This window comes from Nerophis ophidion, linkage group LG25 (genome assembly GCF_033978795.1).
Source record: "Nerophis ophidion isolate RoL-2023_Sa linkage group LG25, RoL_Noph_v1.0, whole genome shotgun sequence".
In the NCBI taxonomy this organism is placed as follows: Eukaryota; Metazoa; Chordata; class Actinopteri; order Syngnathiformes; family Syngnathidae; genus Nerophis; species Nerophis ophidion.
Window position 1 is genome coordinate 18,692,612 of NC_084635.1, and position 19,873 is coordinate 18,712,484.

Genomic DNA, 19,873 nt, shown 5'->3' on the forward strand with positions numbered 1-19,873 from the left:
GTACTTGAATATTTTTTTCACAACATACTTTTTACTTCTACTCAAGTAAATATTTGGGTGACTACTCCTTACTTTTACTTGAGTAATAAATCTCTAAAGTAATAGTACTCTTACTTGAGTACAATTTCTGGCTACTCTACCCACGTCTGCCAATCTCAGGGCAGACACTCTAACAACAAGGCCACTGAGGCCGGCTCAGGTACAATGACCATCAATTTTTTCTGCGTTGATGTCAAGCTCTGACACTGTTTAATGCAGTATGACATTAAGGCGTTAAATGAGAATAAAGTTGCGTTGTTGACCCAGTAGCTAGTAGCTAATTGTGAAAAAAAGTTTAATGCATTCGGGCACATATTTAGTCAATGAAATGTAAACCAAACGGTACATATTCAACCACTTATTCTTTTACATTTTAGGGGAAGCCGAGCTTTCCTTGCAGTCTTCACTAAGCCGGATAACCCCTTAAACAAATATTTATTTAGCCTAAGCCGTGTTTCAACCACACTAAAAAATCGTTTAAGATCTCCCTCCACAAACAATTTTTTACACGGGTAAGTGCGGTGTGTATTTCTTGAATATCATGCTCTTATATTTGTATGGACTCATTGATCATTTACAAACTGAGTTCGGAGAGGAAGTGACACTAGAAAGACTGAGCCACACACAGGAAGTGACGTCAGAAAGAACTCGGCGGCAACCACTAGAAAGATGGAGGCGAGTTATCCAGACATATTTCTCCTTATTCTACATGTACAGGTGCTTTATATTCAAGTTTCTTCAAAATAGCCACCCTTTGCTCAGAATACTGCTTTGCACACTCTTGGCATTCTCTCGATAAGCTTTAAGCACACCTGTATAGTGAAAACCATTTCAGGTGACCTCTTGAGGCTCATCGAGAGAATGCCAAGAGTGTGCAAAAAAGTAATCAGAGCAAAGGGTGGATATTTTGAAGAAACTAGATAATAAAACATGTTTTCAGTTATTTCACCTTTTTATGTTAAATACATAACTCCACATGTATTCATTCACAGTTGTGATGCCTTCAGTGACAATCTACAATGTATATATTTATATACCGTATATCAGTGGCGGGCGGTGCATTTCCCACCTAGGCCTTCAGTGATGACCGACTTCAATAAGTAACTCTCAAAATACCATGATTTGTGTCCCCACATGACCATTACTGGAGAAATACAATACAGAAACACATTTACACACTACTGGCCATTGTACGAAACGGGTTATTTTCTAACGCATTTAAAAATTTACAAACCCACATCAGCAATCAAAACATATCTTATATGGTACTGTCAAAACTAAAATTGCAAAAAACATTTTAAACGTGCAAAAATAAAGACAATGAATATCTGAACTCAGATTTTATCGACAGCTGAGCTAGCTTCCGGGGTTGGCTGACATCGTCTCACAAGATGTAGTTTCTCTTTAAATATCCTTCTTGAAAATAGCCTTGCAAATATATGTGTTGTCTTGTCTAATCATAAAAGATGCAGACGAGGCCTGTTGGCTGAGTTCTTAAAGTTTACTCCACAGCGTTCTCATCAAAAACATCCAGCTTCTGGCATGAGTACGTTCAGCTAATCTTCAATACTGTGGCATGCTGGTTAATGGGGTTCTTCTGTAGCTGGCTCATAACATCACTATATTACTATACTGTATATCTGCCTTCGGCCATCTAGAAGGCCTTACTGACGACAACATGTGATCTGATTGGCTATATTATGTATGTGTGTGTGTATATATATATATATATATATATATATATATATATATATATATATATATATATATATATATATATATATATATATATACACACACACATATATATATATATATATACATACAGAACCTCCCTCAACATGTTGTATACATGCTGTAAGTATATATTTAATGTAGTAACATGTAATATTTAGGTATTTTGGTCATTTTAAGAATTGCAATGTATTTTTGGCGCAATAATTTCACTGAGCACAAGACAACATTCACTATTTCCTTCAACAACAACAACTAAAAATAATATTGGAGGACTTTATGAGAGCCAACAACTACATTGGCACAAATTATGATCTAGAACCTTATATTGTTTTGCCTGAATGTAAGGAGAATGAGCTACAAGTTGTAGAAGCTGGGTGACAAGCATATCTAGCTCAGACGAAACACTAAGCATCATAAAATCATCACTTACTGTACATAGTCTGCTCTCAGTGCCGACTACTAGGATGTTCATATCTTCCAGCACAAGACTTGTGTTTTCCATTTAGTTGATAAATTCATCATAATACTCAATGTTGGGAGCAAACTAGCATATTGTAGCGTCTTTCTCGCGATGTCTTACAAAAAATTTTGGGGAAGTTGCAAAGTTTCCAAATTTCTTGGCTTATGGAAGCAAGATTTTTACTATACGAGCGAGGGACATGATTTACAACCAGCACAAACTTTCACCAACTCACAGGTGATGCAGCAGCTCAGTTTGTCAATAGCTGCAATAGATACCTCAGTAACCGAGGTAGCGTGTTACTAAAAGTGTCATGATCCGCGGCTCGGATCATGTCATATTTTTGGTTTTGGTTCTGTTTTGTATCTCGTCTTGTTAGTATTTGACTCCCTTAGTTCCTGGTGGCACTTTCTGTTTGTTCCATTTCCATAGCTACACGTTAGTGTCACCTGGTGTTATGTTTTTGACGCGCACCTGCCTCGTAATTATTCTCCTTATTCAAGCCTGCCTTTTCTGTTGATTCGATTTCGCAGTCTAATTTGCTATTTGATGCAACAGGCGACGTCGCTATCCCCACTTGTGGTAAAGACTTTGTGTACTTTAGCTTCCACGCTATTCTGTTGCTTGTCCCTAGCTCACATGCTAGCGCTTTCTGTTCGTTTTGTCTTTAGTGCCTTTGTGCAAGTGTTTTCTGTTCCTAGTCCGTTTTTGTAGTGATAATAAATCCTCAGTTCTTACTTTCACGCTGTGTCCATTCAGACTGCCTCTATTGAGAGAACAAAACCACACTACGATGCCAGCTAAGCATCACAAAAAGTAGGTAATACTTGGTTAATATACAGGTCACAAAACGTAGCTAATACTTGGTTAATATACAGGTCACACAAAACATGTAAATGGAGATGTTTTTTTTCTAGGCTTTATAAGTTGAATTGATGACTCGCATTAGCTGCATTGTCAGTTCGTTTTTTAAAAGCCTTTTTTTTACTGCCCAGTGTTTATGTTTATGGCGACAACCACTTACTTAAAGCCAATCCAAGAGGCGTTAACATACTGTAAATGCGTTCAACAGTATATTATACACTACTACTAATTATAGTTGCTGATGTCTAGTCTGAATGGGGCTTAGGGCTCATCAGGAGACTAATTAGTCTACCAAAAGACTAATTAGGTGTGTTGTTATAGGCAATAAGACCTGACCTCTCCTCTGCTGTCGTCCACAGCTGCAGCTGGAGAAGAGTAAAGGCGAGATCCTGGGCGTCGTGATCGTGGAGTCAGGTTGGGGTTCCATCCTCCCCACGGTCATCTTAGCCAACATGATGAACGGCGCCCCGGCGGCACGCTCAGGCAAGTTGAGCATCGGCGATCAGATCATGTCCATCAACAACACCAGCCTCGTAGGGCTGCCGCTCGCCACCTGTCAGGGAATCATCAAGGTACAGAGAGACAATACATGAATTAAACCTGGCTTATTGCTGTTTTTGAAATGCATGTCTTGTGTACAGGGTTTAAAGAACCAGGTGCAGGTGAAAATGAACATTGTCAGCTGCCCTCCTGTTACGACCGTCCTCATTAAGAGACCTGACCTCAAGTATCAGCTGGGCTTCAGTGTGCAGAATGGAATAGTAAGTTTGTTTTAACTTACCATTTTACCCACACACTGCAAAAACTGAAATCTAAGTAATATTAAATATCTCAAATAAGGGTGATATTTGCCTATTTTCTGTCTGATGAGATAATTTTTCTCAGTAAACACATTTTATGTTAGAGTGTTTTACTTGTTTTAAGGGTTTTGGTCCTGAATGATCTCAGTAAGATATTACAGCTTGTTGCTGAGATTTTATGACCTATATTGAGTGAAACATGCTTGAAAGTAGAATATCAACTGATGCAAAGCTGTGTCATTAACGCTCACAAGTTTAAAACTACTTTTTTAAAATAATAATTTCTTACTTCAAGCATGAAAAAAAAAATGATGATGCCGAGCGCATATCATCATGTCAAGATAACGGCACTAGCATTTACTTAATTTAAGAATCTTTTTCAACATATTAAGCAAAATGGTCCTTTTTTTTCTACCAAGAAAAGTGCACTTGTTATTAGTGAGAATATACTTATTTTAAGGTATTTTGGGGTTCATTGAAGTTAGCTAATTTGACTTGTTTCGGAAAGTCTTGACAAGCCGAATTTTCTTGTTCTATTGGCAGATAATTTGGCTTTGTTCAAATAAAATACCCTTACATTTTTTTATTGTTTTTGAACACTGACTTTTTGCAGTGCAGGACTGTGACAAGATAACACCTAATAGGCCATGATGCATGTGCATGTCGTTTTTATAGACACTGTGGGAAATAAAAAGAGAAAAATAAACAAGTATGTTTAGAAACTAAAAAAAAAAAACTTCCTTTTTTGTGTTATTTTTTACAATTTTGCCTGTGAGTGTGTAGGCAACAAATGTTGCCAAAACGTAGGCCAGAGTGGAGAATAAATTGGAAACGCTGCTCACTGCTTCTACGTCTTTTTATTCTCTGGCAGACCAGGTGCGTATAAACTGTTAAAGCTATCACAACAAACTACATTTACAGATACTGTAGTTCCTTTATAATGTGTTTATGAGCGAGCTGCAAACAGGTGGCGCTAAATCTATTTGTAGTAGACCTAATGTATTCCTATCGGACTGTCACAAATAATTGACTGAACGGCAGGGCTTCCAATTATAAAATGAAGAGGGCCACAGTTTCAAGAGCCCAAGGGCTCAGGGGCCAGCCATCGAGATGTGGATGTTTCGTCAGAAAGTGCCTCCGCAGATTATATTCCTTAGAGACTGTTTTATTTCTTTACACTTATTCCTTCATTTAAGTTTGTAAGACTGCAAATATAAAGATAACTATAACAAAAGTAAAAAGTCTATTGTGTATTTTAGATAATTAATGTCCATCAAAGACATGCATCTGGGTTGATTGGCAACACTAAACTGTTGATAAATGGTTTTGGCTTTGCATAGTATATTTTTAACTCGCACTTACAGATGGAGCGATAAACTGTAGTTACTGACAGCGGTTTTCTGTAGTGTTCCTGAGCCCATGTGGTGATATCCTTTACACGCTGATGTTTTTTGATGCAGTGCAGCCTGAGGGATGGAAGATTACGGGCATTCACAATGTTGGTTTTTGGCCTTGCTGCTTATGTGCCGTGATTTATCCAGATTCTCTGAACCTTTCGATGATATTCCGGACCGTACATAGTGAAATCCCTAAATTCCTTGCAATAGCTCATTGAGAAATGTTGTTCTTAAACTGTTCAACAATTTGATCACACATTTGTTCACAAAGTGGTGACCCCCGTTCCATCCTTGTTTGTGAATGACTGAGCATTTCATGGAAGCTGCTTTTATACCCAATTATGGCACCCACCTTTTCGCAATTAGCCTGTTCACCTGTGGGATGTTCCAATAAGTTTTTGATGAGTATTCCTCAACTTTCTCAGTCTTTTTTGCCACTTGTGCCAGCTTTTTTTTAAACATGTTGCAGGCATCAAATTCCAAATTAGCTAATATTTGCAAAAAATAACCAAGTTTACCAGTGCGAACGTTAAGTATCTTGTCTTTGCAGTCTATTCAATTAGTTTGAAAAGGATTTGCAAATTGTTATATTCAGTTTTTATTTACGATCTACACAACGTTCCAACTTCTTTGGTTTTGGGTTTTGTATTTGTGTCCAAATATTGGGCTCTTTTTTCAAGTTCATTTAAATTATGCAAGGAATTAATAACCTGTGATTATTCATGAATAATTTAAAAAAAATTGACAGCCTGACTAATAATATACCTTATTAATAATGAAATTATTGTATTTGTACAATACTGTGTTGCTTTGATTAAAGCTGGGGTTACATTTTTATGGTTGGTGAATTTACGTGAAGCATGGACACTATTTTATGATTGATATAAATACTACCGGTATATGCATATATCATCTTCATAACCCCTCCACGCAGCTTCATACACACTTATAAACACTTCCAATGCTCCGAAAACACTCCATACACACTAAAACATACATAATTTTAACATGAAACATTAAAGCGCACTCAAATCTCAATGGTACTTGAAAATCCACGATGTACTGAGACTGTCGTAAGTGAACACTGTGTGCCAAAAAATGCCCCCAAGGGTCGCATTTTGATCCCCTCTGCTTTAAACAACACAGTTTGCCCTTATGCATGCACACATTTAATATGCCAGCTGACCTTTTTTGTGTTCTTTCCAGATATGTAGTCTTATGCGGGGGGGCATCGCTGAGCGAGGAGGGGTCCGGGTTGGCCACCGGATCATCGAGATCAACGGGCAGAGTGTGGTGGCCACAGCACATGAGAAGATTGTCCAGGCTCTCTCAAACTCTGTTGGCGAGGTGACGCACTGAACATAAACACACACACACAAGACAAGACAAAGCTTCTTGCTCAACATGTTTTGCTGCCTTATAAACAACTACAGAACCGTTTTTTTTATTATTTTAAAGCTGAAGTTATACACCATATTTTCTACAACACAGGGCACACTGGATTGTAAGACTCATTAAATGGGTCATATTAGATTTTTTTTTCTGAATTGAAAACACTTCCTTGTAGTCTACATAACATGTAATGGAGGTTCTTCGGACAATCGACAATGTAAATAGTCATGAAAATAAAGAAAACGCATTGAATGAGAAGGTGTGTCCAAACTTTTGGCCTGTACTGTACCCACTGTTAGAATACCCACTAATTTGCATGTTTTGTGTTTCTTATGATTCACTTATAAGTGTCAGAGTTTGTTGGTGACGAACCCCAAGATGCAGAGAAGGAAGCAGGCGTTGAATGAGAAAACATGATTTAATATAAATATTAGAACAAGAACAAACCAAAGGGGTACAACCAAAAGCGCGCACAAGGCGGATAACAAACTAAGGGAGCTAGCATGGGAGTTAGAAAATAAAAGGAGCTAGCATAAACAAAAAGGGTCTTAGCGTGGAAGCTAGGAGGTAGTAAATAGGAAAACAGAAGTCGTTACTTGTAGAGTGAAAACAAAACGGAAGCAGGGAACAAAAAACAGTGAGCTACAAACAGATACCGAAAAATAGCTTACTGCTCCGCTGCGAAGACTCCACACGACAGGGGCGACAATACGGAAGTCATCGACAAGACAATAATCCGGCACTGACTGAAGGACAAAAACTGGTACAAATAGGAGCGGGCTGATTGACACCAGGTGTGGCCAGGTGCCAATCAGCCACAGCCGAGGTGAAACAGCGCTCAGGGAGAAAGATAGGAAACTAACAAAATAAGAGCGCTGACAGGAACTAAAAAGAGGAAATACTAAACACACAGAGGAAAAACTAAAACACAAACAAACTGTCAGTGGCAAGCCTGACAATAAGAGTGTTATGGCGTTTGTCGTGGCATGCTACCCTATTCACTGGTCCATGAACAAACTGTAAAAGCACCTACGGGTCATATTCCTTAGAGGATAGAACGATCACTCTGTTCTAGGAGAGCACAGTTTGTAGGGTCAATGTGCAACATTGAAAATTTTAGTGGCTCAGACAGCAATGTGTTTGTATTATGGTTGCACGGTATATCTGTATTAGTATAGTACCATGATACTAATGAATTATATTCGCTACTATACCACCTCTAAAAATGTTTTTTAGCATTGCAAAATCTTGTTTCCATCCATCCATCCATCCATCCATCCATCATGTTCCGCTTATCCGAGGTCGGGTCGCGGGGGCAACAGCTTAAGCAGGGAAACCCAGACTTCCCTCTCCCCAGCCACTTCGTCTAGCTCTTCCCGGGGGATCCCGAGGCGTTCCCAGGCCAGCCGGGAGACATAGTCTTCCCAACGTGTCCTGGGTCTTCCCCGTGGCCTCCTACCGGATGGACGTGCCCTAAACACCTCCCTAGGGAGGCGTTCGGGTGGCATCCTGACCAGATGCCCGAGCCACCTCATCTGGTTCCTCTCGATGTGGAGGAGCAGCGGTTTTACTTTGAGTTCCTCCCGGATGACAGAGCTTCTCACCCTATCTCTAAGGGAGAGCCCCGCCACACGGCGGAGGAAACTCATTTCGGCCGCTTGTACCCGTGATCTTATCCTTTCGGTCATGACCCAAAGCTCATGACCATAGGTGAGGATGGGAACGTAGATCAGCCGGTAAATTGAGAGCTTTGCCTTCCGGCTCAGCTCCTTCTTTACCACAACGGATCGAAAAAAAACGTCTGCATTACTGAACACGCCGCACCGATCCGCCTGTCGATCTCACGATCCACTCTTCCCTCACTCGTGAACAAGACTCCTAGGTACTTGAACTCCTCCACTTGGGGCAGGGTCTCCTCCCCAACCCGGAGATGGCATTCCACCCTTTTCCGGGCGAGAACCATGTACTCGGACTTGGAGGTGCTGATTCTCATTCCGGAAATCTTGTTTCGTTTTTTTCAAATTTATAAAATCAGGAAATATGTCCCTGGACACATGAGGACTTTGAATATGACCAATGTATGATCCTGTAACTACTTGGTATCGGATCGATACCCAAATTTGTGGTATCATCCAAAACTAATGTAATGTAAAAAAAAAATCATAATTGTGATTAACATCCGATTGTTGTGCGGCACGAATGCAGATACCATAACATTGGGCAAATCAACCAAAGCTGTAAGAAATGGACGCCTTTCATTAACTCCCACTCTTAATGTTGTTTGACTTTCCAGATCCACATGAAGACGATGCCTGCAGCCATGTTCCGACTCCTCACGGGCCAAGAGACACCGATGTACATATAAAAGCCATGAACAGATTGTCGTCTAATTGTAAAAAAAAGAAGCAACCTCTTATTGTACAAACTCAAAAGGTTAATTCATTCCTCGACGTCTCTACACTTTTTTGTTTTTTTCCTTATCTGTTTGTCTCGTTTGTGTTAAATCAATAACATAAAAGGACTCACAGCTATTTTTTTATACCCACGCACGTAATTCAATACACTTCTGCTATGCTTCTTGTATAGTTGCATTATTTATTTCCTGTGTGAATACTTCTATGTGGGACATTTTTACTGAAATCCTTTGCTCAGTGCAAAGCAGACGACTTTGCAAGACGTCCCACATATTGCCGGTGCAATATGGACGGGTTTTATGGTTCGAAATAATGAATTTAAAGATGGTTTGTTGATAAAATGTACGCTATATTGCCAAAAGTATTTGGCCAAAAACCAAGCACACTAGAGAAGTTCTCTGGAGTGATGCATCACACTTTCCAATCTGGCAATCTGATGGACCAGTCTGGGTTTGGACATTGCCAGGAGAACGGTACATTTTGAACTGCATTGTGCCGAGTTTGAAATTTGGTGGAGGAGGAATTATGGTGTGGGGTTGTTTTTCCAATTGTCCGTTTTGGACAATTCCATGCTCAGAACCTTGTGGGAACAGTTTGGAGCGGGGCCCTTTCTCTTCCAACATGACTAGGCACCACTGCAGAAAACAAATACCATAAAGACGTGGATGAACTTGACTGGCCTGCACAGAGTCCTGACCTGAACCCGATAGAACACCTTTGGGATGAATTAGAACAGAGACTGAGAGCCAGGCCTTCTCGACCAACATCAGTGTGTGACCTCACTAATGCGCTTTTGGAAGAATGGTCAAAAATTCCTATAAACACACTCCGCAACCTTGTGGACAGCCTTCCCAGAAGAGTTGAAGCTGTAATAGCTGCAAAAGGTGGACCGACATCATATTGAACTCTGTGGGTTAGGAATGGGATGTCACTTCGGGTTCATATGTGAGTCAAGACAGGTGGCCAAATACTTTTGGCTATATAGTGTAAATAATAATGAAACTGGTGTGTGCAGCAGGGGCTCAAAGGAGAAATGCCATATTATTGTATGTTTGGTTGACTTTATTTACAAACCCCGTTTCCATATGAGTTGGGAAATTGTGTTAGATATAAATATAAACAGAATACAATGATTTGCAAATCATTTTCAACCCATATTCAGTTGAATATGCTACAAAGACAACATATTTGATGTTCAAACTGATAAACATTTTTTTTGCAAATAATCATTAACTTTAAAATTTGATGCCAGCAACACGTGACAAAGAAGTTGGGAATGGTGGCAATAAATACTGATAAAGTTGAGGAATGCTCATCAAACACTTATTTGGAACATCCCACAGGTGTGCAGGCTAATTGGGAACAGGTGGGTGCCATAATTGGGTATAAAAGCAGCTTCAATGAAATGCTAAATAATTCACAAACAAGGATGGGGCGAGGGTCACCAATATGTAAGCAAATTGCCGAACAGTTTTAGAACATTTCTCAACGAGCTATTGCAAAGAATTTAGGGATTTTACCATCTACGGTCTGTAAAATCATCAAAAAGTTTAGAGAATCTGGAGAAATCGCTGCACATAAGCGATGATATTACAGATTTTTGATCCTTCAGGCGGTACTGCATCAAAAACCGACATCAGTGTGTAAAGGATATCACCACATGGGCTTCGAAACACTTCATAAAACCACTGTCAGTGACTACAGTTGGTCGCTACATCTGTAAGTGCAAGTTAAAACTCTACTATGCAAAGCAAATCCCATTTATCAACATTACCTGAAACGCCGCCGGCTTGGCTGGGCCCAAGCTCATCTAAGATGGACTGATGCAAAGTGGAAAAGTGTTCTGTGGTCTAAAGAGGCCACATTTCAAATTATATTTGGAAACAGAGGACGTGGTGTCCTCCAGAACAAAGAGGAAAATAACCACTCAGATTGTTATAGGAGCAAAGTTGAAAAGCCAGCATCTGTGATGGTATGGGGGTGTATTAGTGCCCAAGGCATGGGTAACTTACACATCTGTGAAGGCACCATTAATGCTGAAAGGTCCATACAGGTTTTGGAGCAACATATGTTGTCATCCAAGCAACGTTATCATGGACGCCCCTGCTTATTTCAGCAAGACAGCGTGGCTTTGTAAAAAAAGAGTGCGGGTACTTTCCTGGCCCGCCTGCAGTCCAGACCTGTCTCCCATGGAAAATGTGTGGCGCAATATAAAACGTAAAATACGACAGCGGAGACCCAGACTGTTGAACGACTGAAGCTCTACATAAAACAAGAATGGGAAAGAATTCCACTTTCAAAGCTTCAACAATTAGTTTCCTCAGTTCCCAAACGTTTATTGAGTGTTGTTAAAAGAAAAGGTGATGTAACACAGTGGTGAACATGCCCTTTCCCAACTACTTTGGCACGTGTTGCAGCCATGGAGTTCTAAGTTAATTATTATTTCCCCAAAAAAAATAAAGTTTGTGTTTGAACATCAAATATGTTGTCTTTGTAGCATATTCAACGGAATATGGGTTGAAAAGGATTTGCAAATCCTTGTATTCCGTTTATATTTACTCTAACACAATTTCCCCAACTCATATGGAAACGGGGTTTGTACATGGCAATACACACTAAAAGACCGAGGACTTTTATAAACATCTTGTACAAATTTAAATGACAATAACGAGTAAGATGCGTCAATTATGCTTTTTGATATCAGTTACCTGTATGGACAAAAATGTGTGTCCGTCTGCTTTTTGCTGTGTGTGTTGGTCGTTGCTGTTCCGGACTGAAGTGAATGTAACCTTGTAGTGTGAGCCGTCCTATTGCCATGCCAAGTATTTGAATGTCTGTACATAATGAGAAAAAAAAACAAAAAACGTGTCAAGTATTGTGCTAATCATGTCAAGAGAAAAGAGTGACTCACGATGGTTTAGTCACTGCAAACATCCTCCCACTTGTGCGTTTAGTGTTGGAGTCCTGGTAGGGAAGAACGGAACGAAGACTCACACTGTGACCGAGAAAAAGAGACAAAAAAAAGCCTTAGCACACAGAGTAAAGGCTTTTAACGATGCACTGTATTCCATTTAATGACGGTAACATGACCTGTGTGCATGCCTCGTGATGTAGTATCATGTCATCCTGGGAAGGTAATAAAATTGGAGCTGAACCTGGCTGATTGTGTTGGACTGGATCACACTATGACACGTTTCATGCAAGGCAGTGAAAGCCTAACCTTAAAATTGTGGCATAAAAAAGTTTCGAGTTGATGAATACTTCGGTGCATTGGTTATTAATACACTCAGGAGGAAGCCAAACCGAAGCAATTGGTCTCGTAGAAAATAGTGTAAATCCTAGTGATGGGTAAATGAGGCCCCGACGATTGTGTGGCACGCTCAACAGCTGTACTGACACTGTTACTGTAAATCAGGGGTGTGAAACTAATTTTAGATTGGGTACCAAATGGAGCAAAATCAACTCCCGAATGTGCCGGACTGGTAAAATCATAGGATAGGATAGATCTGTGGGCTTCACGGTGGCAGAGGGGTTAGTGCGTCTGCCTCACAATACGAAGGTCCTGCAGTCCTGGGTTCAAATCCAGGCTCGGGATCTTTCTGTGTGGAGTTTGCATGTTCTCCCCGTGACTGCGTGGGTTCCCTCCGGGTACTCCGGCTTCCTCCCACTTCCAAAGACATGCACCTGGGGATCGGTTAATAAGCAACACTAAATTGGCCCTAGTGTGTGAATGTGAGTGTGAATGTTGTCTGTCTATCTGTGTTGGCCCTGCGATGAGGTGGCGACTTGTCCAGGGTGTACCCCGCCTTCCGCCCGATTGTAGCTGAGATAGGCGCCAGCGCCCCCCGCGACCCCAAAAGGGAATAAGCAGTAGAAAATGGATGGATGGAGGATAGATCTTTATTGTCGTTGCACAAGTACAACGAAATTTGCACAGTCCCGCTAAGAGCAGACATACGTTTCAGGGGGTGACAAGACGAGACCGCCAACGGATCAGCCACTTACGGCGCTCCTTAAAAAGGTGAGAAAAAGGGTGACATTGGGAGGGGTCCAAGGAAAAAAACCTCACATAGCATGGCACACATTAAACATGGTACGTATATCACACCAACTTGCAACAGAGGGAGGGGTGGGTTTGAGGAGACACCGCTGCCGATATATAGCACTGCTCAGCCATCCACAGCCCCAGAGGAATTAAGCGGTGGTGAAGGCGTTGATTCGAGGGTGGGGGTCGTGTGTACATATACACCCAATTAACTGGCGTGGCGTAGTGGAAGAGTGGCCGTGCGCAAACCAAGGGTCCCTGGTTCAATCCCCACCTGGTACCAACCCCGTCACGTGCGTTGTGTCCTGAGCAAGACACTTCACCCTTGCTCCTGATGGGTGCTGGTTAGCGCCTTGCATGGCAGCTCCCTCCATCAGTGTGTGAATGTGTGTGTGAATGGGTAAATGTGGAAGTAGTGTCAAAAGTGCTTCAAGTACCTTGAAAGTAGAAAAGTGCAATACAAGTACAACCCATTTATTTTATCATTAACCTTGGGAGAGATGATGCCACGATAACTTAAAAATAAAAACAACTTCATATTGTTTCCTTTGTTTAAAAATAGAAGAAGCTCATACTGAAAATGTACAAATTATAATGTTGGATTTTTTTTTTACACTTACATGTTGCGGTTATAGTATTCTACCTTTATTTGTCGTTATTTATATTTTCTAAATAAATGATGTGATAATGTTCATCATCTGGTCATTTTCAATCTATGAATATTAAAAAAAATATATACATTAAAATTACAGGATGTTATTTATGTAGTTTGATCATTTTTCTTGACTGATGTGCTAACATCATGTGGTGTATTTTGTATACATGTAGCATTATCTGGTGGTACTTTAACTTCAACATTAAAAGAAACATGACAACTATCCATCCATCCATTTCCTACCGCTTATTCCCTTTTTGGGGTCGCGGGGGGCGCTGGCGCCTATCTCAGCTACAATCGGGCGGAAGGCGGGGTACACCCTGGACAAGTCGAACAAAAACCAATAAAATGGCGTTTTATAAAACAACATACTCAGATGGAAGACAGTATTAAGTGAGGCATCTCAAAACCAAGGTGCAAATGTATGTTTCCCTGATCTACATAAACTTAAAACATGGAAGACTTCCCCAAAAACTTTTGTAATTTTATTATGTCTTTGACGCTCCACTTTAGGAACTTTCAGTTTTGGTTGATTTTGGCGAGAGATTAAATAGTACCTGAAAGTCGGAGGGGGTGCGGCCACGGGTGTGTTGACGCCAGAGTCTCTGAGGGAAGTCACGGCAGCTGCAGCAGGAGGGAAGCTCCGCTGATGTCTACGGTAAGAGGCGACTTATTAGCACAATTTTCTCACCGAAACCTGCTGGTTGACATTCGGTCGGGATCCATGTTCGCTTGACCGCTCTGATCCATAGCAAAGCTTCATCTTCGGGAATTTCAAACAAGGAAACACTGGCTGTGTTTGTGTGGCTAAAAGCTAAAGCTTCCCACCTCCATCTTTCTACTTTGACTTCTCCATTATTAATTGAAAAAATTGCAAAAGATTCAGCAACACAGATGGCAGAAATACTGTGTAATAATACGATTAAAGCACACTACTTATAGCTTGGATCAGGCTGGAAAATAATGTCTGCTACAACTGGTGACGTCAAACGAACGCGTCATTTCAACACAACACTTCGCGGGAAATTCAAAATTGTAATTTAGTAAACTAAAAAGGCCGTATTGGCATGTGTTACAATGTTAATATTTCATCATTGATATATAAACTATCAGACTGCGTGGTCGGTAGTAGTGGGTTTCAGTAGGCCTTTAAAGGAGTCGTATTATTAAAAAATGTTTCTACATTGAAAACACTTCCTTGTGGTCTACATAACATGTAATGGTGGTTCTTTGGTCAAAATGTTGCATAGTTTATGTTTTACAGATAATCTTCAAGCCGCTTTCTGACCGTCACTTCTGGAAGCGCCCTTTTGTGGGCGGTCTTATTTACGTGGCAGTGTAGCGTGCAAGGACGGAGTTGAAGAAGTGTCAAAAGATGGAGCTAACTGTTTTAATGACATTCAGACTTGACTTCAATCAATAACTGAGCAGCAGCTCCTCATCAGGAAACAACAAACAGGAAATGCGTCCCGTGAAAAATCGTCCGACCGGAAGTTTCGAATAACTAAAGTTCCTTGGGTGATTAATTTAAACTCACAACACCAGTATGTTTTAGCGCTTTCATGGCGAGTTTACTGACAGATATAAGTTTGAGTTTTAGTTTATTTCAAACATGCAAGCATACAGCATGATACATCACAATTTCCTAAGAACGTCCAATCATTCATTTGTCCCTTTTTGGGGTCGCTGGAGCCTATCTCAGCTGCATTCAGTCGGAAGGGGGCGTACACCCTGGACAAGTCGCCACCTAATCGCAGGGCCAACACAGATAGACAGACAACATTCACACTCACATTCACACACTAGGGCCAATTTAGTGTTGTCAATCAACCTATCCCCAGGTGCATGTCTTTGGAGGTGGGAGGAAGCCGGAGTACCCGGAGGGAAACCGCGCAGTCACGGGGAGAACATGCAAACTCCACACAGAAAGATCCCAGGCCCGGGATTGAACCCTGACTACTCAGGACCTTGGTATTGTGAGGTAGATGCACCTCTTCCATTGTGCTGCCCAAACAAGAACTTTACGCGACTTTATATTAGAAATGGCAACAGTGGAGGATGAATGTCCCACAACAAGTAGAGAAAAAGAAGAATCTTATAGACTATGGCTTCTCCACAGACTACAAAGGCGGATACGCACAATTTATGGAAAAATTGCTTTTGCCTAATATTGCGAAACAAAACACCAGATAATATGTCTTACCTTATACACACACCATGATAATATTCCTATGTTGAAGCACATCAAACGGTGCAGCCTACACTTATCTCTTATGTTTGACTGCCATCTACTGGTCACATTTATCATTGCATCATGTACTAAATAAAATTGCTTCACGATGGGTAAGCTCAACCAAACTTATTCCTTACGTTAGGCGCACCGGGTCATAAGGCGCACTGTCAAGTTTCGAGGAAGAGAAAGGATTTTAAGTGAGTCTTAAGTACTAGTTTAGCAGGAACAGAGTCAAGGCAGGATTGCCCGAAAATCCCTCATCTTTGAGATTATGCCAGCGAGTGAAAGCCAAGCCAATGTTGATCTTGACTGTCCGGGTAACCTCCCTTTATCTTTTTTTGTCTCCTCCACCAAAACTTTTCGTTTCTTTTGGTTGTTTTGAAGTGTCGGCCATGATAGCAGTAATTGCACGAATGCGTCTTTCTTCTTCTTCCCTTAGTTTTTTGATGGCACGAAGGCATTCACATTGACTTCTGTCTTTTTAACGAACGTAGAAAGAGGCAAGGGTGACCTTTGCCATTAATCAAGTCAGCACATGTCTTTTTTTGTGTTCCTGCCACCTGCCTCAAAGTTGTTGAGTGCCAGTGAAAGCGATACAGACCCCTCAGTTGTAAATACATGTATCATCCCACAAGTCATAGAAAATATTTTATGAAGGTTGAAAAGTTACTTAGTGCTGCTTTAAATGGTTGTTGAATTATTTGAACATGTGCAAAACATATTAAATGATACAATAGGGTTTAGAAACTTGACTATGAAGCAGTGAGTGTTTCATCACTGTGATGATGATGATCTGTTTGCTCTGACGTCGAAACCCACAAAAGAGTTGGTGCTCTTTCCCAGCGTCTTGCATCGCCTTTTTGTACAATTTACAGAGTGAGTGGGCCACTTGCTGGCTAAACATTAGCACATTAGCGTTAGGTGTGTGCCAACATGAAAAGGACAAATGTCTTTGAAGAGGTGCTTGATTAAAAACACGGCACAACAGCACACAGCTCATTTGCATGGATTTGCAAAGCAGGGCGGAAACAAACAGCTGATTCTGGTAGAACATAGTAAACATAACACTATTTTTTATTAAAAATTAAATGACAAAATCAATCTAAAATAGTTGTTCTTTGAATTACAAATATTTTGAAATACAAGCTGTCTTTCAGCTTTAAGTTGCGAGCATAATTTGAGCTAGTTGGCGTAGTGATTGTTTGAATGAACCCTGTCAGAGCCACTCCTAAACAACCGCTCTTACTCGCTTGCAACATATGTATGTATGTGTGTTTATATATATATATATATATATATATACATACAAAACCAGTGAAGTTGGCAAGTTATGTAAATGGTAAATAAAATCAGAATACAATGATTTGCAAATCCTTTTCAACTTATATTCAATTGAATATACTGCAAAGACAACATATTTATTGTTCTAACTGAATAATTTAATTTTGATTTTCAAATAATCATTAACTTAGAATTTAATGGCAGCAACACATTGCAAAAAAGTTGGCACAGGAACATTTTTACCACTGTGTTACATGGCCTTTCCTTTTAAAAACACTCAGTAAACGTTTGGGAACTTAGGAGACCAATTTTTGAAGATTTTCAGGAGGAATTCTTTAAGTTGTTCAACAGTCTGGGGGTCTCTGTTGTGGTATTTTATGCATCATAATGTGCCACACATTTTCAATGGGAGACAGGTCTGGACTACAGGCAGGCCAGTCTAGTAACGCACTCTTTTACTATGAAGCCACACTATTGTAAGACGTGCAGAATGTGACTTGGCATTGTCTTGCTGAAATAAGCAGGGGCGTCCATGAAAAAGACATTGCTTGGATGGCAACACGTGTTGCTTTGAAACCTGTATATACCTCAGCATTAATGGTGCCTGTACATATGTGTAAGTTACCCAGGCCTTAGGCACTAATACACCCCCATACCATCACAGATGCTGGCTTTTGAACTTTGCGCCTATTACAGTCCAGATGGTTGTTTTTCTCTGTTGTCCGGAGGACACAACGTCTACAGTTTCCAAAAACAATTTGAAATGTGGATTCGTCGGACCTCAGAACATTTTTCCACTTTGGATCAGTCCATCTTAGATGAGCTCAGGCTCATTGGAGCCGGTAGCGTTTCTGGGTGTTGTGGATAAATGGCTTTCGCTTTGCATAGTAGAGTTTTAACTTGCACTTACAGATGTAGCGACAAATTTCAGCTAATGACAGTGGTTTTCAAAAGTGTTCCTGAGCCCATGTGGTGATATCCTTTACACACTGATGTCGGTTTTTGATGCATTACCGCCTGAGGGATCGAAGGTCACGGGCATTCAATGTTTGTTTTCAGCCTAACCGCTTACGTGCAGTGATTTCTTCAGATTCTCTGAACTTTTTGATAATATTACAGACCGTAGATGGTGAAATCCCTAAATGCCTTGCGATAGCTCGTTAAGAAATGTTGTTCTTAAACTGTTGGGACAATTTGCTCACATATTTGTTCACAAAGTGGTGACCCTCACCCCATCCTTGTCTGTGAATGACTGAGCATTTCATGGAAGGTGCTTTTACACCCAATCATGGCACCCACCTTTTCACAATTAGTCTGTTCACCTGTGGGATGTTCCAAATAAGTGTTTCAAGAGCATTCCTCAACGTTCTCAGTCTTTTTTTGCCACTTATGCAAGCTTTTTTGAAACATGTTGCTGGCATCAAATTCCAAATGAGCTAATATTTGCAAAAAATAAGAATGTTTACCACTTCGAACGTGAAGTATTTTGTCATTGAGTGGCATCCCCGCTCTGCCTGCGTGGGTTGTGGTCTCTCGCTGGCTTTTCCCCCGCTTCTACCGTGCCTTGTCCTCTACAGCCTGCTGCTGGCCAGGCGGGCGAGGATCCTGTTGATGGGCGGCCTGACTGCGTGGGGCCGGTGGTCCCTTGTTCCAGGGGCGCCGCGCCTGCTGTTATGGGTTGGGCTCTCTGGGTGGCTGGGGGCGTACTTCAGCTCCTGCACATACTTGGAAACAAAAATATTGTACATACAAACACACATGCATGCTCACATACACACAATTATTCATACATACATTACATACATATGTACATTCATCCATACATACATACATTGATGCATACACTCCCACACACATACACAAATACAGTACAAGCACATATGCATATAATCATCAAACATATATTAACGTTGTTCCCCGAGGGTAATCTGGGTTAACACACGACACACTGATAAAGCTTAACTTTATGTGACTATGACAATCTACAAGGTTAATATAGTTAGCTTCTCTTTCTTTCTCTCCATTTATCTGCTTTCTTTTGTCATTCAAGTTATCATTACATATATGTATTGTTGCATTTGAAACAATTGTATTGTTGATTGTAGAGGTAATTATTATCGTTATTCATTATTAATAGTGTTATTTGTATTGGTATTTTTATTGCTCCATTTGTAGTGCAATTGTCATTCTAGTGTTATTAATATTTACTTTACAAACTGCTTCAAAGCCATTACTTTTTGTATCATATCGTATTTGCTGAGGTAGTTCTGTTGTTGTTGCTGTCGTAATGTTGTTGTTGTTGTCTCTCAGTCGAATCCCTCTTTGTCCCCCACAAGTCATCCTTTTTTCATTCTTTCTTTCCCCTTCTGCTCTGGTCAGGCTGTGCCAAACATTAATACAAATCCGCTTAATGAAGTCAAATACAAATAAAGCAACAAGAGAAGTATCCCACACAAAACAGAAGGGCATCGCATCTATGTCAACAATATGATTTGCCTGAGTGGCTGGACAGGACAAAAAGATGTAGTAAATATGATGGTGGCATAAAGGTTAATG

At 40.5% G+C, this 19,873-nt stretch overlaps 1 protein-coding gene and 1 long non-coding RNA gene across 5 annotated transcripts in view; both read left to right on the forward strand.

The window, feature by feature from the left end:
* Positions 1–12,257, forward strand: part of apba2b (amyloid beta (A4) precursor protein-binding, family A, member 2b) — a 188,378-nt gene extending 176,121 nt beyond the window's left edge. For all 3 annotated transcript variants that reach the window (XM_061887063.1, XM_061887065.1, XM_061887064.1), the window contains 4 exons: positions 3,460–3,672; positions 3,742–3,861; positions 6,504–6,644; positions 8,983–12,257. In XM_061887063.1, coding sequence (XP_061743047.1) covers positions 3,460–3,672; positions 3,742–3,861; positions 6,504–6,644; positions 8,983–9,054 — 546 coding nt within the window. In that variant the 3' untranslated portion in view covers positions 9,055–12,257. The remainder of the gene's footprint in view (positions 1–3,459; positions 3,673–3,741; positions 3,862–6,503; positions 6,645–8,982) is intronic.
* A 2,026-nt stretch (positions 12,258–14,283) lies between these two features.
* Positions 14,284–19,873, forward strand: part of LOC133542854 (uncharacterized) — a 47,408-nt gene continuing 41,818 nt past the window's right edge. Inside the window, exon 1 of one of the 2 annotated variants that reach the window (XR_009804228.1) lies at positions 14,284–14,461. This is a non-coding gene — a long non-coding RNA (uncharacterized LOC133542854). The remainder of the gene's footprint in view (positions 14,462–19,873) is intronic. The other variant, XR_009804229.1, reaches the window with a different exon arrangement.